Source organism: Papilio polytes, unplaced genomic scaffold (assembly GCF_000836215.1).
Source record: "Papilio polytes unplaced genomic scaffold, Ppol_1.0 DF820889.1, whole genome shotgun sequence".
Taxonomy (NCBI): Eukaryota; Metazoa; Arthropoda; class Insecta; order Lepidoptera; family Papilionidae; genus Papilio; species Papilio polytes.
Genome location: NW_013528315.1, coordinates 478,777 through 504,974, shown reverse-complemented (window position 1 = coordinate 504,974; position 26,198 = coordinate 478,777). Strand labels below are relative to the sequence as shown.

Sequence of the window (26,198 nt, the reverse complement as noted above, 5' to 3'; positions counted from 1 at the left end):
ATATAACGTAAACGCGTAAACCATAGGTAGGCAGTGTTGTATAGTTTGCAAAAAAAATAACATCGTAATTATTAAATAATATAATTACAATGAGAAGTTTCTTAAACTTGTTCTGGATTTATCGATATCCAAATTTTTTTTATATTGCATTCAAGCTTCAACTGGACCTTTAGTAGCACGTTTCAGATTTACATACTTTAAACTTATTACTTACTTAAAATTATTATTACTTATTTAAATCCTTATATTAATTATAACTAGCAATAGAATTTTAATTTTAATATTCAAAGAACATATCTAAAATTACTTAACATACATATATCAAAAATATTGTTTTTTGCTCAAATGTCTTTACGAGTGTTAGTTGTTCAACAATTATTGACTGTTTTTTCAACCGTCAACATTCTTAAATTTTCCCAAAAAGTTGATAATTCTTGTCAAAAAAATTAAACCCGACAGTATTATTAGGAATTGCGTCGTAATATCCAGACATATCCCGACTCATATCACACATGAGTCAAAATTATTTCAATTTCTAACATTTGTGCGTCAATTATTGACAGAAATTTTACCGGTGACATAATTGTCACAATGTTACGACACTGAAGCTGCTGGGGGAGAATCCGGGGGAGGGAGGGGTGCGTTCTCTTCGAATATCATCACCAGTTTGCTGTACTCGCGTTTCTTCTTTTGTGACTGCAAACAAACAAAAGCTTTATTAGATAAGACTAGCTGTTGCTCGCGTCTGCGTTCGCGTGAAACAAAAAATAGTAAAAAAATAGCATACAATACATACAAAAATACGAATTTTCTTTCTAATTGTAGTATGGGTAACAGTCAGGGTGTTTCCCATTGGAAAATCCAAATGGGATGATCGTTCCAACAGAAAACACCCAATTCACACAAAAAGGGAGATGTCTACGTCAACAGAATTACTAAAAATAAAACCAGATACAATACATAAGATAGTAAATTTAACTAAAATTGTGTCTCTTAACTTGAAGGCGTTAGTAGCTTCCAAATGTTTTAATGCTCGTTATAACGAAAAAAAAAAGAAAAATTTCTTTGTTTACTCGAGTAGAGGACGCTATAGGCTGCCACTACTACGGTTTGAGCACCAATAGATGTTGATAGATTTTAAGACATCTTTGATAATTTAAGCAAAATAAATAGTATTGTGCTGATCGCGTCTACTCCCGTCGGTGGCTCGGATAGAACTAACTTGACAAGAGTGTTGCCACCTTAGCCAAATACACTTCAATGACCAACACCACAGAAAAAAATTAGCACAAAACAAACCTTAGAAACTCCCACAAAATTCTCTTCGCCCGAACTACTGGAACTCGTGATACCCTCTTCAAGTGTCAACCTTGATGCTACACCTTCTAACTGAAGGTCCAGATATAACTGACCTAATTGCTCGTTCACTAATGATGGCTAAAATAAAAACAATTACATATTAACATCGACTATTATGCACATATTCAACCACTGGGAGTAATCATTTTTTTTTAATATAAGGTGGCAAACGAGCGAGCGGCCATTTACATCCTCATTTGCAGAAGCGTTGCCTACTCTTAATTAACGGAGAACACGCACACAGAGGATATCACCCCTTCCTATGCGTCTCCTCAACCGTCAAATCTACTTTTCCTTCCCATCCTTACTGTACAAGGAAATGATGGTTAAGAAAAGGGACCAACATTAGTCCTCAGATACCACACACATCGGGGTGTTCGCGGTATTGCTTCTTGACGCCTGTCTTCTGTGTGGTCGTTGTATCACGTGGGTCGAACCGGCCTAGTACGAAGATATTAAAGCGGACTAACACTGTTCATATAATTAACAACCATACCTGCTCCAATTGCTTTAATTTCAGCTTATCAGACAACAAAACTTCCTCCCTGCTTTTAGTTTGAATTTGATATTTGTAAATGAGCTCGGATGTAACGCACACCTGAAACGGTAAAGAAAATAATAAAAAAAGCAATTCAAACGGTATTTCTTGTAATTTGACACCTAATGTTGCTTCATAATTGTTACTTTAATAAGTACTATTAATACTACATTGGCCCGTTTTATAATAAGGAAGTAGATCGGTATTTCGCAGTCAACTGTACGCATGAAATGTATGTAACCGATCAAAATGCAATGTATGCGATATATATTATTGTTAGGAAATTTAGCAACAAGGAAAAGAAGTGTACTTTGTATTCGCGATAGGACAAATTTCCAGACGTCAACGCGTACTTTCTTTTCGGGAATGGGGGAAATCGGGATATTAGGGCCCTAGCATTACTTACATGTTCCATCCACGGTGGTTGCATTTTCCTTAGGGGTCCTTTCTTCGCTGGCGCCTTACTATATCCTGGATAACTACTTCCCGAATCGCAAGCGCTCTGGAATTATCAAAAATATTTAAAAAAAATTGGAACGGGTCTTGTATGATGTGTATTTTCTGAACGAAATTTGGTATATAGGACACAGTCTGGAAGAAGACATAGGCTATTTCCTATTTTTTAATTACTTGAAGGTAGTCGCTAGCTAAAACAGTAAAAGCTAGTTTCATTATATAGTATATTATTTATTTTTATTTTCGTTCCATTCTTTTTTATACCACAAGCAAGGCGGTCGCGTTTATGGCAAGTGAATGGCTCGCGGGCGTCTCACGCACCACCTCCTCCCGTACTAGCGAGAACGACCTATCATAATTATATATCTTTATCCCGCTCTAATGGAAATCTCGAGGCACTGACGAGTGAACGTTGCGATAACGAGGCAGGGCCGGGTGAACGAAGAGTTGACAAGTGCGCGTTAACCTTAAATATTCTCTGTCATGCTCAACACAAAACAAAAAGTGGACACTTACTTTACTTTCTTTACCGCGCTTTTTAGTATCATTACTTTCTTCGGCGCTTCCGGATTCAGTTTTAAAGAAAGATGAATAAAACGACGAATAACTTGAATCTTCGTCAGTTTTCTCTATCGTTCCCTCGCTATTGGTAGGTCTAGTAGGTTGAGATACATCATTTTGCGTTATGTCATGTACCGCCTTTACACTCTGTTAACAAACAATAACTCAAACTATATTACAATGCACGTACACCTCGCAATCTATTACCGTGAGTTTGCAACAAGACAATCAATAAGTAATGACTGGATAAATCTTAAAACTTATCACCTTTCGTTATTCGTAACTCCATTATCATATAAATATTATAAATGCGAAAGTTACGATGGATAGATGGATGTTTGTTAGCGTTTGTAGCCTAAGCGGCTGAACGGATCTCCAAGAAATTTAGGACAGGTTTAGAGCATAGTCTGGAAGAACAAATAGGCTACTTTTTATCCCGGGAATAGTTACGGTTCCCGTGGGATTCATTAATTTAGTTTTTTTAATGTTTATTCGATTATTCTGCAACGGTTCAACATATCTTATGGACATTTGGCACAGATATAAAACAAAGTCTGGAATACACATGGGATAAGGTTCAACCCTGAGAAATGTCTGGTTCCCGAGGGATACGTAGCTTTTTGTTATCTAATACCACGCGGACGAAGTCACGGTTTTAAATAACCACGATCACGTTTTAGTAAACACACGATTTGTCTTTAAGTATAAGCAGTGCGAACTCACGGTAAAAGAAACATGTCTTAACACAAGCATATAAAAAAAAAATGCCACACAAATAAATTTTACAAATAACTGAAATACACAAGACATAATAATTCTTAAAAAAAATCACACTCATATATGAACCATGCTGTATTTTCTTTTGAAACCAAACCATCGCTGAATCATGGTACCTTTTTACACAATAAAAAAATTGACTAAAACAGACTTTTATACAATAAAAATAATTGCTTTTCATGGCATCACAATAATCTATGTGACGATATTGGTACGCAATATACGCTTTCGTGTTCTTACTTTAATTAGTAATTTTAACCTCTCGTTTTAAGGAAGTTTTTATTCGACTTCGGGAACAAGAAAGAAACATTTAAACATAGCAACGTATAAAGTATTGGAGAAGGTACTACTACGATTTAAATCTAAATATACTAATGTTAGTATGATCTATACTAGCGGCATCATATCACATAGCAGATAAAAAGCACATGACACCGAATAATGAATATGAATTATATAACCAAAAATCTTACCTATAACACTTATATCAATATTAATATGAAAAACAGAATAACTAAGAGATATCTCATTATAAGACAGATATAAATAGTAATCGTGAAACGAAATGTAAGATAAAATGGACCTAATTCAGCATTTCCCTAACCTTTACACTGAAACTGGTCCTGAAGAAACTGAAGTCTGATGAATTATCCGGCGATTTTCTGATCCCACTTTTATCGCTACTTAGAGCGCTCGAGTCCTACAAGAGAAACGGACAATAGAAACTAAGGAAATATAAACTCTATCAATCTTCGCCGGAAAATATTAAATGAAGTTTAACTGGAGATATTCTCGTAGAGAGAAGAAGTAGTGAATAATGTGTTAACCTCGTTTACTCCAAGGAATTGGCATCACATTAGAGGATTCCAGAGTTGATTATTGAACAACTCTATCATAAATGAAAATTTGCGACTGAAATCAATAAGTAGGGACAGTAAAACAACTTATTTGAGAAATTAAATTTGATATCCTAACAGAAATAAGTTATTCACTGAATTATCAAAACCCCAGTGCTATGCACAAAAACTTACCTTACCAAATGTTCAAAACTCAGAAAAAAAAACTAAGGTTTATTCGACAATAATGTTCAAAATCGCATACCATGTATGAAGCGTTCGCTGAAGAATTACTCAATAAGCTTCCTTGAACATTTCCTTGATTTTCTCGTTTCCTTCCCTTCCTGTTATATCCAAAGTTTGTTTTCCCGCTCTTCATAGGCAACCTTGTCTTACACGCCTGCATATGCATTCTAATATTACACCTAGTTCTGCTACAACTTCGACCGTACAATTACCCATATATTTAATATATTTGTAAGCAATTAATAATGATAAAGCAGGATGAATCGGCTGCAGAATGAGTGAAATTGTGAATGATTAGTGTTGTTAGTCTTTGTCCTAACCTAAGTAAATTATCAACATATTTGGTAGGGACGTTCATGTTGCCAGTATCACACATATCGAATATTTTTGATGATATGGAAAATAATTACAGATAAACGATGTGAGCGGCATCTTAGAAGTGCACGCATACTTGAAATAACATAAATTAATTAATAAGTAATTTAAACAAAATAAAAAGGTAATAAATAAATCACAGGCCGAAACCTTTAATAATGATTAAAATTTCCCTTCATACTTTCTCCAGGCTTAGGACTGGCAACCAAATATGTCTTGACTGTACAAACATTATTACATAAGAACAATTTCCAACAGAAGCATAGGGATCAATATTTATCTTAAAACATGTGTTGTATTATCAAAACATGCGAAGTTGGCGTATTTAAAAATCGTGGTAAACCTTTCCTGTCTGTAATCCCTAATGGTTAAGACAGTAAAAGATTTTCACTTGAATTCACAAAGGATGTTTTATTTATTAAGGCATACAAATTGATCTGGGAATGGTAAAATTAGGGCACCGAAGTACCCTAGTAGACTAACTTCTCAATTACTATGGTTTTTCAAAAAAAAATATAAAAATGATGAAAAAACTTCACAAAATATCATAAAAACATGCGATACTTATCACATCGGAGCTGTAAATGTTAAATTTGACTGTCATTTTCGACTTAAATGATCAAAATCACATTATCTTTAAAAAAACATCACAACAATATGTGTTAATACAAGTGTCAAAACAATGGAAGCCTTTGGTAAAATGTAGATAGTAATATTGAGACCTAAATTCATCCTGCGGGAATGTGAGTTTAGAGACATTTCATTTCATCCTTCCCAATCTTTCTTTGTCTTTCATTAAAAACACCTCGATTTTCAATTAAAAAATTAACATTTAAACGTTAACTATAAAAAAACACTATTGTGGTCTTAACGTATTTTGTCCACACACAACCCGACAATGTACATCCATTTACTGCATGCTTATGTTATCCGAGAAAAAGCCGTTTATCCAAATAACATTTTATTATAAAAATATGCAATCATCACACAAAATTTATTGTCAATAAATTAGATTAAATATCATCACACAGATGTTTTGAAAACATTCAATTACAAATATGTTTTCAATTTCTTACAAATAACACAGTTGATTTACCATAGACATATGGCATTACGTGGAAACATAAGACATAAAACGACATCACATTAGTAGCCCAAAAATGTTTTACCCTCATTTGAAACTATTAAATGCAAACTATGTTATCGTTATCTTGTGTAGTAAAATAGAAAGAATGAAGAAAAAAAAAGAAACAATTATTAATTACAACCTTTCAGATTCTAAACTCTAGAAGCAAAGAATCTTTTAGATTCCAAACTCTAGAAGCAAAGAAATGGGGCGATAAAAACTTTCGCTAAGTGTGAAAGAATTAATAGGGTTAGAGCGTACGTTTCCAAGCAAACATGATTTTCTATTAAGATAATGTTAGACACGGAAACAGATGGAAGCTATTAGTCGCTTACCTCCACATAATTGCGGTCCCCTAAGTCAAGTGCATTTAAGTGGTTTACATATTGGACTCCATGCGATGGTACAAAGTTTTGTGCCACTGGGTACGTAACTTGCGGATTGATAGGCGAGTACATAAACGGCGATCCGTACATTGCTTGGCCGTACATCATTCCTTGCACTAAAACAAAATCATTATTAAATATTTCAATTAGTAATCTTACTAATATTATAAATGCGAAAGTTTGATAGAGTTTGTAACCTAAACTGCTGAACGGATCTAGATATTTGACATAGATGTAAAGGATATCTTGAAGAACTATAGGCTACTCACTTTCGTTTTTTAATTCCACGCAGGGAAAGTCGCGGACAAAAGCTAGTGTATAATCAAACAGATATCACAATAAGTAGGGCACTTCAAAGAACATTCCAAAAATTCAAAATCCGTCGAGCAGTTTATACTATAAGTCACAATAATATAGGCATAATAAGGTTAACAGAATGTAGTCGAGGACTGTAATTTCCTACCCATTGTTCGGTGTATTTAAAACTTGGCATAACATACATACGAGCTGATATTTATTTCTAAAAGGGTCGATAATTTTTGACTTTGACGGTCCATCATATCTAATATTATAAATGCGAAAGTTTAGATGGATGGATGTTTGTTAGAGTTTGTAGCCTAAAAGGCTGAAGGGATCTCGATGAAATTTGGCGTAGATGTAGAGGATAGTCTGGAAGAACACATAGGCTACTCACTTTTGTTTTATTTTTAATTCCGCGCGGACGGAGTCGCGGGCGAAAGCTAGTAATATTATAAATGTGAAAGTTTAGATGAATGTATGTTTGTTAGAGTTTGTAGCCTAAACTGCTGAACGGATCTGGATAAAATTTGGTATAGACGTATAGTCTGGAAGAACACATAGACTACTCACTTTTGATATTTAATACCACGCGGACGGAGTCGCGAACGAAAGCTAGTGAGATATAAAAATTAAATTAATAGAAAGTAGTGAACTTACTTGGTGGTTCTTGATATTGTTGTCCCATGCTAGGTCCAGGCACTGCATTGCTTGTAGATGTACTTGGTTGCATTTGCGGTACATGTGGCTGCATGTAGTGCATTGGAAACATACCTGGAAATTTAATTAAAAATAATAAGTCCCACTATAACACTTATACGATTTTGAGGTTATACAAATAAGTCCAGTAAAGATCCGTTAAAAAAAATAAAACTTGTTAGTAATAAGTCTGTCATTTTTGCTATAAGCTTGCGTTTCTCACTATCGAACTTAGACTCGGTTAGGGTCTACCAAGTATCGATGTTTTATGTCAGTTGTACGCATGCCTTATGAGCACAACGTACAAATATAAATTACTAGATTTCGCCCGCGACTCCGTCCGCGCTGAATTAGAAAAAAATAGTGAGTAGCCTTTGTGTTCTTCCAGACTATGATCTATACATATATGTCAAATTTCAATGAAATCCGTTCAGAAATTTAGGCTACAAACTCTAACAAACATCCATCCATCTAAACTTTCGTAATTATAATATTAGTCAGAAGTAAGATGGAAAGTCGATCTTGTAATACTTTTTTTTTATTTCTCCTTTATTAATGTTATTTTGACTATCTATTGCATAATTAATTGAATTTTTTTTATTTTTCGTTTTTTAAAGTTCGTTCGATAAAGAGGAAAGATTTGGATTTTTATATGTATTGAAATAACTCAAAAAGTACTGGGCCGATTTTAATAAATCTATCTCTGTTAGAAAGGTAATTTATTTGTGAGTAATATAGGTTATTTTTTTTCATTATTTTTTTTAATTTAACGCGGGCAAATTCGCAACAGCTAGTTTATTAATTCCACTAAAAGAGCGACACTAAAACCATAGACATCAACAAGTTGTCAATAAGTTGCCATACTATTTTCAAATTTGTGTGCAAATTACGAAAACAATACAGCTTTGCATAAAAAAGATTAGTATCAAGCAAGCAAATAAAAAAAATATTAATAAATACTAAGAAATGTAATGATAATACCTGGCATAGCGGCTACGGGACTGACGATTGACATTTGTTGCGGTATTCCAACGCCCAAGATATACGCGTTCATGGGGTTTGACGTCCAGGCTGTTGGAGCTACCGAACCAATATGAATTATAAATACACAAACGCATTTATGCCTAGTTTATTCTGATTAGTGTCGTTATTCCAATAATTTTAGCAGAAAACTAATCTACATTAAAAAAATATAAAGGTTGACGCGCACATGTCTAGTCCTCGCCTACCGCACTGCCCCGGAATTGACGCGATACGTCGACGAGTCGTCCATTCACAATGCAGACGTATTTATGGTAAATGGACACATTGCCAATAAATACATTGAATCTATCACGTTTAATTGGAAACACTTAAACAATAGCAAGGGTACGCTGCGTGCGGTGCCAGGTGGACTAGGAGTTGACTATTGTGCGTTAACCTTTAGTCTCCCGCTAATTTTTTCCATATATTGCATAGATTAAAGCTTTCTAAACCCATCTGGCATTATGTGACATCTACTGAATGACAAAGGAAAGAGGAAAATTACAATATCGCCCATAATGACCAAAAACTAAACTACGCTATATTCGTTCTGACAAAATATGATTTTTTTTTAAATGTCCACTTTTTGATACGTCTTTATTTTGTCAGAAGAGAAAATCTACTGAAAACCCGTTAGCATTTTCTAGCTCTTAACGATGGTGCTGTACAATAACAGTTAGGTGGTTTGGAAAATAAATTCTTTGTCTTGCATGTCCTTACCAATGGTTGTCGCCGGTGTTGTTATAGTATGCGGCATTGTTGTTATAGGTTGTTTGCGACGGGTTTGTCGTGGAGTGGTACAATGGTGCTTATGTGCTACGGATTCAAGATCAATTTGTTTTGAAGACCGTTTCACTCCTTGCGGCTGGAAAATACAATTACACGTACATTAACAATTTTCAGTTCAAATGTATCATAGTAGGTCTGTTTTTAATTAACGACAGATTATGTCAAACTGTGATATAAAGAGAATATCAACGTAAATAAACACAAATGTTTTATAAAGTGGTTATGAACGAAAAAATTTGCTTTACGATTTAATTCTATACTAATATTATAAAGAGGAAAGATTTGTATTTTTGTACGTATTGAAATAACTCAAAAACTACTGGACCGATTTCAAAAATTCTTTCACCATTAAAAAGCTACGTTATCTGTGAGTAACATAGGCTATATTTTTACTATTTTCCAACTTCATGCTGACGAAAAGCTAGTTTCCAATAAAATTGGACTACACAGAAATAATTTTCAATTGCCAGAAAAAGATATCCGGTAATGTAGCGCAGATATATTTCATATATGTAATTTAGTATACCAAATATTGAAAAAAACATAAAAAGACGAAAAACCTCGCCTATATGATTGATTGACATTGATTGCTGACATCTCACGCCACGGAGTAGTGTGTGTTTACGCTTTATTATATTAGTATAGACAGATTTTTTAACTCACTTGTGACATAGTAATGTTCACTCCAGCGGATGTCGGTTGATAAGAAGCGTTACATCTAGCTAAATGCTCTTTCTTCTTCTGTCTAGTTTCATTAGAATGCTTCTCTTTGTCACCCTTACTAGAGCGGTTTTCTCGATGTATCTTTACAAGTTCCTTAATCATTACCGCATTATGTCTATAAAAAAATATCCAAATAAGACATGTTTACACACGAAATACAATTTTCACGTTATATTTTAATATAAAATAAGACATAAGTTTATATTTTGCTAATATAAATGCGAAAGTTGAGATGGATGTTTGTTAGAGCTTGTAGCCTAACCAGCTGAACGGATCTCAATGAAATTTGGCATAGTTGTAGATAATCTTGAAGTACACATAGGCTACTCACTTTTGTTTTTTTATTCCTCGCGGACGGAGTCGTTGGCTAATGTCAGTAATAACTTACTTTGATAAAACGGATTCCGTGAGTCGAATCGGCTGATAATCTCCAATAGAGTTTCGATTATTTTCATCACCCTTCGTTGGTTTTCCATCATCATCAACAAAATCTACTATAATCGTCGGTGGTGTTATACGCTCCCTATAAAAGTAAAATAATAATTTTAACCATAACGAACTAATCGTATAATTACTAGCTGTTCCCGTGCGGCTGCATACGCATAAAATTATTAAAATTTTATTTTATTGTTTACATGTGTCAAATTATCAATTGCAAATGTCAAAATGACATGAGGACAAAGCATGGCAACCTTGTTTCCTTGATGTTGGCAGCAACTTATGGTCTCTTTCCCACATTAGGGTTTTTTATCCAAGATATATACCACCTATGTTTAAGGCGTGAAAATATATAGCTTAAAGCGTGATGTAAGTATAGGGCTTTTTATTAAAAAAAGAATTATTGAAAAATATGCTGCAATTGCTGACATCTTAGGCAACAAATAAGTGTGTGTTTATGCTTTATTATAATATATATAAGTATAAGTATAATTTTTTTTTTTTGGTTCTTTCACAAGACGTTAACCGGTCAAGGTCACCTTTTGTTCTTCAACTGTATCTTCCATCTCGCTCACACACCCTCTCGCATACACTACCGTTTCATTCCTTCTAATAGTTTTACATTCCAATCCGTAATTGATATTAACATCTCTTTCATATCGATACGGTTTTTAACCAGAACATGAAAGACCTAATCGAACCAAATCATGATCAGTAGTGACTGATCATGATCAATGGTGACTGATCATGATCAGTTTTATAACTCACTTTGTAATCGGGTCCTGCATTCCCAAAACATTTTCACCGGTCACAGTATTGTACTCTTCGTACGAACTCGATGGATGACTCTCGAAATACCTAAAAACAATCATTTTATAATTACATGTAACTTAGTACAACATTAAAGTATATTTCTCAATTAATCGAAGCACAGGTATTATTACAATTAAATTAACTTCTACGAGTTCTTTTACACTTGCCCGATGCCCCCTGTTAGGTAATCGAAAAAATTAAAATTGATATATACTATTGAGAAATATTAAAACGTAATTAATTCCTATTATCCACAAAGATAACTCAAAAATTATTTAATCCCTAAATTATGTTGATAAGTTGTATCTTTAAAATGAAACAAAAAAAAATTTCTGCTCTCCTCCCCGAATATTAACTCAAAAATAGCTGTTCAGTCGCACAATATAATTAACCTTAAAAAGCAACATATTCCATATAATTGTGGATTCTAAAAGCATTTTTCTTACCTTTGCAATGTATCGTTGTAGTTAAGCTGATTGTAGCTGACTGGAGTTTCAGTACTCGATTTGCTGTCGTTATAATCGTGGTGAGGAGATATACCTCCCAGCATCACTGAATCACGTTCCTGTAATACCAACCTACTGTTAACTACCGTTTTACTACACTACCAAGGATTGCTAGGGAAAACATGCCCAATGGGGATTTAAAGACAGTAAAATAGTTGTAATATCTACTTTGAATAAGATAGTATCTTGTCCAATAAGACCTAGTCTAGATCATAGGTTGTCAAAACCTATATATTTTATGGATAATAAGGTAATTTGCGCATTATCAAATAATTTAATTCCGCTATTATATAAGACACATCGTTTATATTTATTGAAAGCACAAAATTATTTCTTTCGGTTTCTTTTACAATATTCACATATGTTTAATTTACTTAACAAAACTTAGCTTTACTTGGATTTAAATCTAAAGTATTTTAACATGTTGATAGATATTTATGCACCATCTAGATATACTCCCTACAATCTATTTATATGAAATTTATAAGAATTTGTACATATATATTTCTGTGTTAAATCTTACGTAATAACTGAGATCTGGATCTTGCATTTCTACGCGACTATCATCATCATTCTTTGGCTGATCTTCCAGAAGGCTTTCCATAAATTTAGCTATATCCTGGCATCTTTTGCTCATCTGTTGCTTTGCGGCTTCAGCGGGCTTAGTCAGTACCTAAGAGAAACATATATTTATAGGCATTTTCAATATTTTCAACACGAGATGCTCGCTACACGTCCAACCTAAAGTTCACTATACGCTCAGTTGTAACTGAACAGTCAAACTGGTCAGTTACAACTGAGCATATATTTTAGCTTTACATTGCTTTACATTGTTCTGAGCGGATTTGAGTAAATACTATTTTTATGCAAAGGGTCCATAGCATGTCTTTTTTATTCATTTTTTTACCTAAACATAGTAGCCTTTAGTTATTTAGAAAAATTTTATCTTATTGGATTTTAATTACTAATTACTCGAAATGATTTGAATTGTTTAGCAACTTAACAAGAAAAGACTTACCTCGTTTAAAATTTTAATAATACTATCTCTAAGAGATTGAGCATTTAATCTATCTTCTTCGGAGAAAATTTGACCTCGTTCAGGATCAGGTGATTCAAACACATCAGGATTTAAAGGACCCTGGAATAAAAATATTTTCTTAAATGAGAAATTTCGATATGGTAATATTTTCTTTTAAGTTATCCCATTTATATACTTTATATATACAATAGAATAAACAGTCATTACAACACATGAAAATTAATTTTAAAATACATACTTCAATTATATAATGCTTTCCGATAACGAACTCAAGTTTCTTCGACCACGGATTAATGAATGATGACCATTCCGTCTCTAGTTTTACGAAATCACCATTTTGTGCCCTCATCCTGTAAAAAAAAATCGTTAATATTAAAAATACAATGAAGATTTTAACTTTTTAACAGAGATATTATACTAGACTAGTAAATACACTCAAGAGCATTGAAATCGGGTCACCTAATTTAAAAAAATATCTATATAAAACTCGTAAACTAAGAATATTAGCTTAATAAAATAAACGGTGTTTAATAAACAATTAAATACTCATGAAATTAAGGTTTTTAAACTTCTTAGTTTCTTTCACACAGAGATAAATGGCAGAATATTAACAATAATCGTATAAAAAACTTGATTTTATGTTTTTTAAGTAACCCGGATTCAATGCTCTTGTGTGTAATACTAACTTTGTAAGGTAACAAACAAAAATACTGTAGCGTGTTTATTTTGTACTAACCTGTATGGCTTTGATCTCGGTGCCCTGCCTTCTTTTACAATAGTTTCATAAATCTGCCTCAAATAGACCAAATCATGGGGATGATAAAGATGCAATGCATCCTTGTCAGTAACATCTTGAGGTAAATAACCTAAATAGGGCACTGATTCAGGGTCCAAGTATTCCAGATTGCCGTTAGCAGCATGCCGAATTATGAATAGTATTGGTTTGGTTACCACCTCGTTTGGTACTGCAAAGAAAAATCATCAAAATCTATTAATTGAACAATTGATTCAGATACTTTTTATAATATAATAGCTTTTGCTCGCGACTCCATAGAAGAAGCCTATATGTTCTTCCGGACTATCTTCTATATATATATATGCAAAATATCATCGAGATCCTTTAATCTGTTTAGGCTACAAACTCTAACAAATATCCATCCATGTAAACTTTCGCATTTAAAATATTAGTAAGATAAGATATTCCGTGATCGCTGACATCCTACAAACTAAGAAGTATGTAATTACGCTTTATATTAGTACAGAAGAGTAATACTTACTTTTAAATGCCGAGAAAAATGGCGACGCCTGTATAACTAGGTATACATCATTGACTTTTTCGTTATTGGCATTTTTAAAAGATAACTTCAAGAGGAAAGGCATGTATACAACAGAATTATTCTTGACTCCGAAACCCGAAGCCAAATCCCGATATCGTCTGATACGGCAAACCATAGATGATACTAAGTTTTCTTTTTCTGGCACTGGAAATAAAATTAACTTTCATAATGAAATAATTCGACAAATTCAATAATAAATTCGTGTAAGTCTTGATTGTCCTATTACACCCATTGTGTTATGCGCACCTAATATTCTGTAAATGTTTTTAAAAAGTGTAAATTATAATGTTTGGAACATGTAATGAAATATTTGTATTTATTTATAACGATAAATATATAAATAAAATAAATAAAAAAACTGATACTCTGTAATTAATAAAAGAATTTGTAAAAGTTAGGTTTTTATTTGTTATGATATTTCTCTATAAGCTTTTTGGCAAGAAATAGAAAAAGTTAGAGTAGTCAATATTAAAATATACATATATGCTGCTAGATAACATAAAAATGTTATGTATATGAACTTACGTGAAACTAAATGTTTCGAAGAAAGCTAAGACAGCTCGATGCAAAGTACAGTCATGCAACACTCTAGTTGCGTGGTCCACTGTTAAATAAAAAAATATTACCTTTTTCTTGCGTACCATTTACATTTTTCGGTGCCGCTAAGCCGTTAGTTATCTGCGAAGCGAAGACACTACGGTCCTGTTACAAAAATATTTAGTTTTAACAATTGTTAAATTTACGTAAAATATCGAAAACACTGCTAAAAATTGCCTCACCCTCGGATGAATGAAATCTATAAAAGATCGGCCAACCCACATATCCTTTGGGAAGCCGAGCGTTGAGGTGAGTGATGAAGTTGTATACATGACCACACCATCATGCATAGATATTACGCAAGAGAATCCATCCTGCAACATATTATATAAATATTTAGGGTCACTTAATTGTAAATCGAAAAAACCCATGTCAATAGAGCCATTGGTCAATAAAAGATCCTGAGGGTTAACAAGTGGGGCTCTAACCTTAGTGAAAGATGTTAAAAAAGAACCTCGTCTTCACGACCTTAAGTCCACAAAGTCTATCATCCCTCTTTTCTGCCGTCTCTTGTTATAGTCTGTCTAAATGATTAGTTTGATTTTTTAGCGATGGATTGTGTAAAATCAGGTATGATTTTTATTCTCAAAGAAGTTGGGATCGATAGGTTCGTAGTTAAGCACTTGTGTTCATAATACCCGTCTATTTAGTACGAAATTTTTCTTCATCCAAAATGTATTTAATACTGCATATCCGTGATTTATCAAACTAATCAAGTTAAAAAGACAAACTATAATTACGTCACTTTTCATTCAATCCATTCATTCTTAGACTTACTACTACAGGTGTACTTTCTACATTCACGAAGTTCTTATATCATATATCTCATTACATACTCCGAACATGCTAACCTTTTGTTCCTTTGTCACTGGTGCTACTATTAGACATCTTAAATACTATAAAAAAATATTATAACACAAAAACACTACTATTTGATAAATCTAGGTATCCCTCTATCCCTGTAAGGCCTAAAATCGAATATCTTATTAACACATGGTTCCTGTGTTCCTTAAAATTCATTACTTTTAAGTCTTAGACAAAGTTACCACTCAAAAGTAATTATTGAAACTACTAGAAACAGTTCGAGTATAACTTATAAAGATAAAAAACACTTACACGACAAGATAACGATGATCGGGTAATTGCGTTGTCGAACGATTTCTGGACCGGTGATTTCATTTTGGTGATATCAGGATCAAACTGACAATTAAAAAAGATATTTGAATACCTCATTCTCTTCAAAGTACGGTTACAAATTTATTTGAACGTTAACTTCAAGATTCAAAGTCAAATATTAGCATGAATACTTAGATATTAATACTTAGAATAGAATATTAAACTATAAACGTTTTAGATTTAGATAATTTAAAATAATCAAAATTTAAATTAAATAAATATAAATTAAGTTTACATCATTTATAAAAACACTATTTTGCGTAAAGTTATCACTATCTTATTTACTTTATTTCTAGAGTACGTACCCTTAACGAAATATTATAATTATATATGTACATAGCCGGGCCTATAACACCACAAAATTTGTCAGCCATTACGATTGGAACGTTATGGTTCGGATGTTCAACTCTAACTGACGATACGACGGATTAACATGGGATAAAGAAACGTGAATTTCTAATTTAGGATGTAACAATGAAGCGACCTCACGTGGGTTAACCTTAAGGAAAACAGCACTCACGGGTTCGACGTCCCCTTTGCTACTTCTATTTTCCGACGTCGAAATATCCATACTTTCTGAACCCTTTTCGGGTGAAGCAAGCGCTGGTGACGACATCGGTACAACTGCGCAACACAATAAAAAAATACTTTTAACATGGGATGTAATCGAAAATTTTTTTTAACCTGATATTAGTCCAAATATCAAAGATGGCAAATGTATGAAGGGATGAAATCTTTTTACTATTTTTTCCGCGATTTTATACTCAAATTTAATATAAAAAATCGATTTAACATAACGAATTGTAAGTAAATGAATAGTTAAGTCTACAACTATATCTAGTCAGAAAAGATTTTTGTAACGATACAGATGTAACAAAATGGATGCAAAAATTTCAAAACTTTAACTCACTCAGAGTCATTTAATGATTACTTAAGCAGTAACTTAGTGTAAGATTGTGTAGAGAGAATACTACAACCCGTACCCTTTTTGTACAATGCGTAATCCCATTACTGACAAGGAAAAACATCAGATATTACGTACCGTGTATTCACTGCCCATTGTACTTTACCTTTAAGTATGGAACAGTGTCAGCGTGTTACACCGAAGGAAATACAGAATAATTTATTGAATACTACATTTAATTTAACCCCGTACTTTCCTCGGCCTTCTGTAATAATAATAACTCTGTTTAAATTTTAGGACGCCCGCTTTTTAATTGTTTGAAAGCAAGTTATCTAGGATTGCGATTAATCTTTTTAAACGCATAATTTATATCACAGCAGGTATCAAAAAACTTTAAAAAAAGAGTAACGGATAATTCGCAAAACCTTTAAAAATATTTACCAGCAAAAGTTTAGATAAATGAGAAGGTTTGATGGAAAAAAATTAAATTTTGTTTACTTTTGTGAGCAATTAAACTGTAATTCCTTAATAGTTGACTTTTTTATTTATGTCACGGAATAAACTGCTGTAGAGTATATTTTGTAAATCATGTTATATGTAATAGATGTATTTATTTCCTAGACCGGGCTAAATTACAATGAAGATGAATTGAACCTGCATCACAAATACCATGCGTTTCAAATAAAAACCTGTGCACCTGTAACCTCTACTCATCAAAAATACCTACACAAGTACAGACTGTAACAACAATGCGTAGTTTTTTAATCGGAGATTATGATTTACTTACTACTATGGCGCAGCGAACCAAACCTCCTTGGTCTCTAATTCCGATACATTCTATTTGAATGTAAACATTATTTTAACAATCTACTTAACAGATCCTCACACGCACTTTCTTATTTGAAACGCTTTGTATATCTTTATGTACTCAAAACAGTATTTCGACAGCGTTTTCTTCTATAACGTCGCGATATTTAAAAATGTTGTAATCTGATGTCACTTAGCGCCACCTAAAATAGCTTAATATTGGACAAATTTATCTGGCCCGGCGGGCAAGTGAAAATAAATTAAAATAGCCATAGACCGACAAGGATATCTGACTTGGTGGGCGTTTTTTTACATTATAAAGTGGCAAACGTACAAGCGACCACCTGAATCCGCCGAAATAGCGAAGAGAACGCTGCCTATAGGCATCGGAAATTGCAGATGCTTACCCTAAATCGAAGAGACGCACATAAAGAGGATATTTCCCCTTCTTTTGTTTATGATCGTCACTAGCGCCATTCTACCGAGTTCTTAATATCCTTTCCCTTCTGTGTGTCATGTCATTTTTTTTCTTTTATGCCATTTTTATTTCTATGTAGGTTTACATGTTTTCTGACAGTACCATCCTATAGGAGCGACCCTCTTACCGAGATACATTCTTATTTGACTAAAGACCTACACGGATAACAAAACAATTAGGAGCACCTCTCTCGCTGGACAAGATAAAAAGCCGTTCTATATTACGTTTTGTCTTTGTTATTTTCGACGCCTATACACCGACAATTCTGACCCGGCGATAAAACTAAAAAATAACTCACTAGTGCCCTCCTTTGTCATTATCTATGTTAGAAGCAACAGATAGCAGCGGCACCCTCATCGGTCTAGACATCCTTGTTTGACTATAACTAGATTATACATTTGTAAATTCTGGCAGGATTAATCGTCGTCCAGATATGTTTGTCCAACTTTACTATACAATACGTTATATAATTTATTTTTTAATAAGTCGCATCACCCACCAATGTCAATGTCTTCTTTGGGGGTTTCAAAAATTGGCGCCGATTCTGGAAGACCATCGTCCATTTCATTTCGCACCTCTGTTAACATCTCCGTATGCGCTTGCTTCTTCTTTTTAGAATCTTTCTCTTTCAGCCTTTTCTCTTGTGGTTGATTAATGTTGTTACTACTATAAAAAACATATATGTAGATGTACATTCAAGTCGATAAAAAGCTGGTTGGAGAATGCTTTACGCAAAGATAAACTAAACAGATTTTCGAAGTAAAATCTTAATCATGGCGTAATTGCTTTAGACCGTTGTCTTTCAATTTTTAATTCCGAAACCGCCATGTTTAAATGCTTCTTTGGAAATCGAACAAAAACTTTATTATCTTGATTGTACGAATAAAAAATATTTAAAGATTGCCAATTCGAAAAGATAGTACGAATTTTAATAATGAATCCCACTATACTAAAGTATTACGCAGTTGCACCTTGAAAGTGCTCATGCCTTGTAAATTCATGCAAATGACGTCATTGAAATTCTAAAACTTGCAATACAACATGCAAGATAAAGGCATCTTTAGAATACCGAATCTATTATAATGTGGAAAACTTTTCTAGATTCTAGATAGCGAGATTTAGTAGGTTTATATGGTGATTGATATTTCTTTCAATATTACATTACTTCTCTACAATTATATTTTTCATTTTAACATTTAAATAAAAAAAAAACTTTATATTATGTATATATGTTAGTATGTTGTCCATCGCTCAAAAGAAATTTGGGTAGTTATTAAAAATAATAAAGACATTGATATAATTAAACGATCATTAAATGGTCCTTAATATTTAGATGACGCACCTGTAACCGGATGTAGATGGTTTCCCGCCATAACCGCTACTGCCACTCGAATTGCTTCCAGAGTGGGTTGACTTCGAACTATAAAAAATTGTAACCATAAATTTGGTGTAACTGTGAGTTTCCGTTGTCAGAAGACAGTACCGAAAGATTATAATACTTCAGTCTGAAATCTAAGACTTTGGGATATAGAAACGTAGATAATTCAAGTATCTGCTACAGCTAGGAAATATTGTTGTTCGTATTTTAATAAGGTATCCTTAACAATTTAATTACGAATAATCAGAATATCCCCATTTAGAAGTAGCAGAACAAAATAAGGCAGAGGACATAGGTTGACCATTCTTATAAGTAAATTTGATACAGCCAACATCCAACAAAATAACCTCGTACAGCGGGCATAAAAATTATAGCATATTTTTGAAGTAAGAACAACAAAAATAGTTAGTACATTGTTAAGTATTCTATCATATTGAGTAACAATACCATTTAGTAAATGTTTCATTCAAGACAAAATATTGTCTTAACCTTTTGTAACAATCCTACCAAAATAGGTATTTCTGAACGTTCATAAAAATCTATATCTTTGCACCGTTAATATATTCATATGTGAGAACTACACAATTACTTAAAAAAATACAATTACATAATTTCTAGTAATTACCATCGAACTTCGTTACAACGTTGGGTCAGTGAAACCTGATATATTAAGAAGGTTATTTCATTATGGAACTAAAACTAACAGACGACAAAAACGTGACCTATTAAATTGGCTCAACTATAGTATACGAACTCGGCAACCGAGGTTGCATACTTCGAAATTTACAATATAGTAAAATTAAAAAATAAATAATCAAAAACTAGTTATAAAATGTCGTTTAATTGTTTAAGCGTATACTTTAAGTTGTTGTTTAATACAAAAATATATAATAATTACCTGCGCCTGGACTGACTGTTGCTGCAACTATTAGAGTATGCTGAATCAGATATCTTTGCATTGTTCTCTGAGTCGTCCATGCTGTCCATATTAAAGAGAACCTATAACAAAAATTAAGAAATGTTAAACAACAATATTGTAAGTTGAAGTAAAGTTTCTAAGTTTAAATAAACTTAGTTGTTGTTACAAGTTACATTGTTAAAATTTAGTTAAGTTATACTCGTTTTAATGAATGGTTAATTAACCAATTTCTATTATGTGGAAAACGTTCTAGAAACGAGAGTTAAAGTTCGGGAGTAACTTTAATTGTATAACAACTTAAGAAGAGAGGCCATATAAAAGTAGTTTGGAATATCGGAAGCAATGAACACGTGAAAGGGGCAAAGTTTCTTTTTAATCCAACGTGTGGCACGCGAGTGCAAACCGTGGTATACGTACCTATTTGTTTAACTATAGGGAGTACGCACGTGTAAGCCGAGGAGACAGTGACATTTTTTACATGCGTGAGGCTTACTATGTTTATAACATAACAATTATCATACGCTATTAAACGTATACATAATAAGTTCTGAGTTTACGTTGACCGATACCGACTTCAAAATAACAAGAGCGTACAATAAGAGCACACCTTTGACAAAACGATTGTCGATTGTTTCGCAGCCAATTCAACTGTTTAGTTGCACGACTAAAAATCGTGTAGTGTGCGCATCTCCATAGAAGTTCATAGGAATCAAAGCGTTGTGTGATAGTTTAGTTTCACGTGTGAGCTTGCTCTAATTGTACAATATAGATATAATGGTTATAAGATGGGAGTGTACTGTGTTTCAATTGTCAATTATTATGTTGCTTTTAGTGTTTTTTAAACATATTTACTAGGAGAAGAATTCATACCGAATACGAACAATAGTCACAAATTAAGTCGAACGCATTTTAATTGATGTTTTTAGAGAAAAGAATGGTCGATGTGATACAACCATAAAAAATAGATATCACGAAACTTTATTTGGCATATTTAAAGTGCTACAATTCTTTACATAATTTTTAAGCAAGTATTAATTTCTTAAAAAAAGATGGTAGAGGTATCCCAGAGGGAATACTTGGAACATCTATAACCGCTATATAAATAGTATGGGAAAGGCAATTAAATAAATTAATGACATATTTTTTCCGCTGCAGAAAATTAAACATAAATATATTTTCCAACTTTTTGAATTAAATTTTAGCATAAATCATTGCATCAATGACGGTATTAACATTCGCACAAGCGTTGAAGTAAGCAAAGCGATCAACCGTTTCATATCTCATAAACCAGGTGAATTGTCTGACTATGTGACTTTCGCCTCAATTGTTTGAGACAAACAAAGAGGTTTAAACATATTTAAATGTCTGTCGTCAATTGACAATCCACTATAATTGAAATATTTAAGTTTTACACAGAGATTCAAAAAAGTATAGAGTGCATAATTGACACTTCACTTGAGATATTTTTCACATGATCCTCACTAACGCTGTTTATTAATAGGTCCTCAAAACCATATGTCAATGTAATTAATTGTAATTAAATGAATTGTCAATAAATGTTACTAAATAAGATTTAAATGTTTATGGTTTGTTTGTGACACCGTTTGGTTTATTTTAAAACAAAAGATGGAGCTTAGTATAATTTTGTAAAATGTTTTATGACATGTCAATACAAGGTCATAAGGTGGCGTACTAAACGAGTCAACTAACATAGTACCTTTCAAAGAAATTACCGGTGAAAAAAAATTCACTATGTCTATATATCATATTTCCTGTATTATATGTCTTTGTTTACGGTTATGTAACAGTCATTTGAATAGCAAAGCATATTCGCGAGGAACAGCTAGTTATGTATATAGTGATTCGTAGTTCAACCATTTTATATTATTCACATTTCATAGTTTGTTTTCATGTGTTCAGGTTGTACAGTCGCGAAAATCCGCAGTGTTCCACTTGAGAAAAATTAGCCTTGATCGTTACAAAGAGTCGAACTCCGCCTCTTCCTACAAATAACTAATTACATACAGTTAGTGATGCAAACGAAGAGATAATAATATAAAGAAATGAGCCGTCTGTATGTGTACCATCTAATACCATCCGGCGTTTTTTCGTACAGATACATTTGTAAGCTGTGTTGTATAGATTTTTGTTCCGCCTCATTTCAAAATACTCAAACGACTAGCTTTCGCTAGCGACTCCGTCTCCGTGGGATAAAAAAACAAAACTAAACTGTTTATGTTTTATACCAGACTATCTTCTAGATCTATGCCAAATTTCAACAAGATCCATTCAGCAGTTTAGGCTACAAATCTTACAAACATCCATCCATTCATCTAAACTTTCGCTCTTATAATGTTACAACCTTACGCCCGCGATTCCGTCCACGTGGAATTAAAATAAAAAACAAAAGTGAGTAGCCTATTTGTTCTTTCAGACTATCCTCTACAACAATACCAAATTACATTGAAATCCGTTAAGCCGTTTAGGCTACAAGTTCTAATAAACATCCATCTATCTTTCCATCCGAACTTTCGTATTTGTAATATTAGTATGATTGTACCTTTTTAGATGGACACCGCCAGTTTCCCCAACTGTACATATAACTAATCCGAGGACGTTGAATGCATAACTCAATATTACGTGTTCAAAACAATCATTAAAACAAACAGTTTAATCCCATTCACGCGAAGATACATTGCGTATTGTGTTTCCAATATCTACATTTAAACTGCCAATTTAGATCTCAAAGTCAAACCATATCTGAAGCTACTGACATGGATATTTTTTTACATATCTTACAGTATTCTTCACCCCTTGCTTAGGGTTGGTTCCGAGCCCCTTAGTGGGGACGTTTAGTGAGCTAGTGATGATAATGAATAGTATTCTTCCCTAAAGTATAATAGTTATAGTTAATTTGGAAATTTTCAAAAACCTAACAATAATTCGCGTTATATTATATGAATATTGAAAACCACAGTAAATATAAAGTAATGTCGTAAAGATTTACATTTTTGTAGCTCATATTACAAGTAATTGAAAACCTAATAAGTTTACATGACAAACCATTTTTTATGCAATTTCCTGTCAGTTGCATTGTCGACTTTATTAAATTTACTCGTTATATAATAATATCAATTAGTGCTAGATTGCATATAATTCATGTCATTATACTTACAAAATGTTTGTAATTAATATAAACGACGTGGTTTCTATTAAGTCTGTGTTTGGTGAACTTGTATTGCTGTACCTTTTATTCGCTTTATAAAAAACAGAGACAACCATATGTGTCAATACAACTGGCACCGATCAGTATACATGGATAGAGAATTGCTTGGAAATGCGCCTGTTGATATTTTATAGTTCTATCAGCACCGAAATGGTGATAATGAAATAGATACAAAATACTTCTATTTGTAACATTAATGGTTATATCAGACGAAACCCAGTGACACACGGTTCTGCCACGTTAGCGCCGCATTCAAGTCGTCCCGTCATGCGTACTGCGTTGACGATATCGAGTCACGTGGCATCGCACGCCTCAATATCGACTCTACTCTAGACGTCCAATGCAATACATATACAAATAAATATATCTGTATATATAGTTTGTCTAAATAAGATAGATTAGCTTGATAAATGACGAATATGAAGTAGCGAATTAAATTTGTATGAAGGCAAATGCCGTATGTAATAGACAGGTATCTTAATGACGAAATAAACTCGCATAGCGAACAATTGTGGGCTATCGATATTCGGTTTAAATATTTATCGAACTCAACTAAAATTATTATTTTCTTATTAACTAATTTAGAGGACACTTCTAGTATTGATTATAGTGTGAAGAATTTAGAAAGAAATCCAATTAGATTACGTACGGCTGTAGTAGTAATAAACATTTATTTACTCTCATTATCAATTTGAGAAAAAAGTGTTTTTTTTAAATTCACAAGTTATAACTATGAATCTATCGATTCCAACTTCTATAAGAATAAAAATCGAAAATTGACAAGATGCATGACTGATTTTACACAACCCATCCCTACTAAATTTCAAATGAATTGTCAAACTAATCTATCTTATTTAGACACACTATAGGATTCAAATAAATTTTACAATCAGAATATTGATTTTCATTTAAAAGGGGACAATAAAAGTTTTTATATATCCAGTTTACATCATAGTTATTTCTGTACTCTACCATAATCACCTTTCTTTATAAATTGACTAGATGTCGCCCGCGACTTCGTTCGCGTGGTATTGTAAAAACAAAAGTTAGTAGTCTATTGTTCTTCCAGACAGTCCTCTACATCTATGCCGAATTTTATAGATGTCCATTCAGCCATTTAGGCTAAAAACTCTAACAAACATCCATCCATCTAAAATTTAGCATTTATAATATTAGTATGATTCTCTTTTAAACAGTAAACTGTATGTTTTTCTACCCAACACTACCACTACCTCCAGACCGACAGTTTTATCACATATGTTCTAATATCTCTTGGCTTTAGTATTTAAAGTACTATTCCCTTCAAAACAGTTCTATAATTTCTCCTATTTTAGTAGTATAATATAAACAGTATTTAAGAGGCACATAGAGAATCATTTCGCTCTGCATTCGCAATATAGCACAACAAGATGCAAGGTGCATGCAACAGCCGCCTAAGGTTGTTCTTCACTGAAAGGATGCCTTCTCTATTGATGCATACATAGTATAAAACAGGATTCAATTACTTGACACACCTATACAACTCTACCTATGACTTATGAAAAAAAAAATATGTAGACTCATGGCCATAAACATCAAGACATCACTCCACCTTCAAGGCCTAATTAATAATTTTCTATAACTATGTTTTATATAGTTCTGTTTGTCTCTTCCTATTTTTTCTAATATTATTCAGTGTCATTTTGAGTTTTTTATACAAAAGTAAAAGCGCCAGCCAAATCATTAAACTGAATGGATTCAGTTTAGAATTGATGTTTCACAGCAATGTAATCCCCACCTACACCACTCAATGGAGCTCAATGAAATTTGACAGAGATGTAAAGTATAGTCTGAAAGAACACATAGGCTACCTAGTTTTGTTTTTTTTTATTTGTCGCAGGCAAAAGCTACTTAAATATAGAAGTATGAGAATAGTTTAAAACAGTTAAAGTGTGTATACAGGTAACTAACAATAAAATGTTTTTCTCCTTAAGTGAAAATACTCAATACATTCTTAATTACTCAATTCTAAGAATGAAATGAAACCTATGTTTTATATTAATATATTTACTTACATATCTTTGTTAGAAAATAATAATAAAAACAGCAAGCATGATTAATGCAAGAGTAAATAAACATAGAAATAAAATAAATATTAAAAGTAAAATATACAATATAAGTTACCTGTATTTATTGTTGAATGATCCTCATGAGTGAAGGAAATTTTTGAACTTATAAAATTACTAAACACAAACTTCACTTTGTCCAAACTGTTTATTTTACTTAAAAACTTATTAACACGGCAATTGGATACACTATCAAAACAATGAAGTAGATAAATTTTCTTAGCTTCAAATTTTTTCGACTTGCTACCAAGACATAATAGAACTACACTGTTTGGTTGACAGAA

General features: G+C 32.8%; 1 protein-coding gene across 9 annotated transcripts; it reads right to left on the bottom strand.

Moving 5' to 3' along the window:
• Positions 1–271: 271 nt before the first annotated feature.
• Positions 272–26,198, bottom strand: LOC106110082 (period circadian protein). Of its 9 annotated transcripts, none has more exons than XM_013291774.1 (28): positions 25,973–26,198; positions 20,563–20,663; positions 19,629–19,706; positions 18,786–18,952; positions 16,597–16,721; positions 16,038–16,121; positions 15,104–15,235; positions 14,951–15,026; positions 14,265–14,468; positions 13,724–13,952; positions 13,226–13,337; positions 12,967–13,086; positions 12,472–12,621; positions 11,889–12,007; positions 11,398–11,487; positions 10,580–10,714; positions 10,132–10,306; positions 9,400–9,544; positions 8,638–8,736; positions 7,618–7,731; positions 6,610–6,776; positions 4,793–4,927; positions 4,296–4,391; positions 2,870–3,061; positions 2,304–2,399; positions 1,856–1,957; positions 1,300–1,437; positions 273–696 (listed from the first exon to the last, which is right to left on the bottom strand). In XM_013291774.1, the coding sequence occupies exons 2-28, from the start codon at positions 20,649–20,651 to the stop codon at positions 595–597; spliced, it is 3,471 nt and encodes a 1,156-aa protein (XP_013147228.1). In that variant the 5' UTR covers positions 20,652–20,663; positions 25,973–26,198; the 3' UTR covers positions 273–594. The 9 variants fall into 9 exon arrangements, with proteins under 9 accessions (XP_013147233.1, XP_013147228.1, XP_013147230.1 ...); XM_013291776.1 differs by having other exon boundaries at positions 14,966–15,026; XM_013291775.1 differs by having other exon boundaries at positions 18,786–18,949.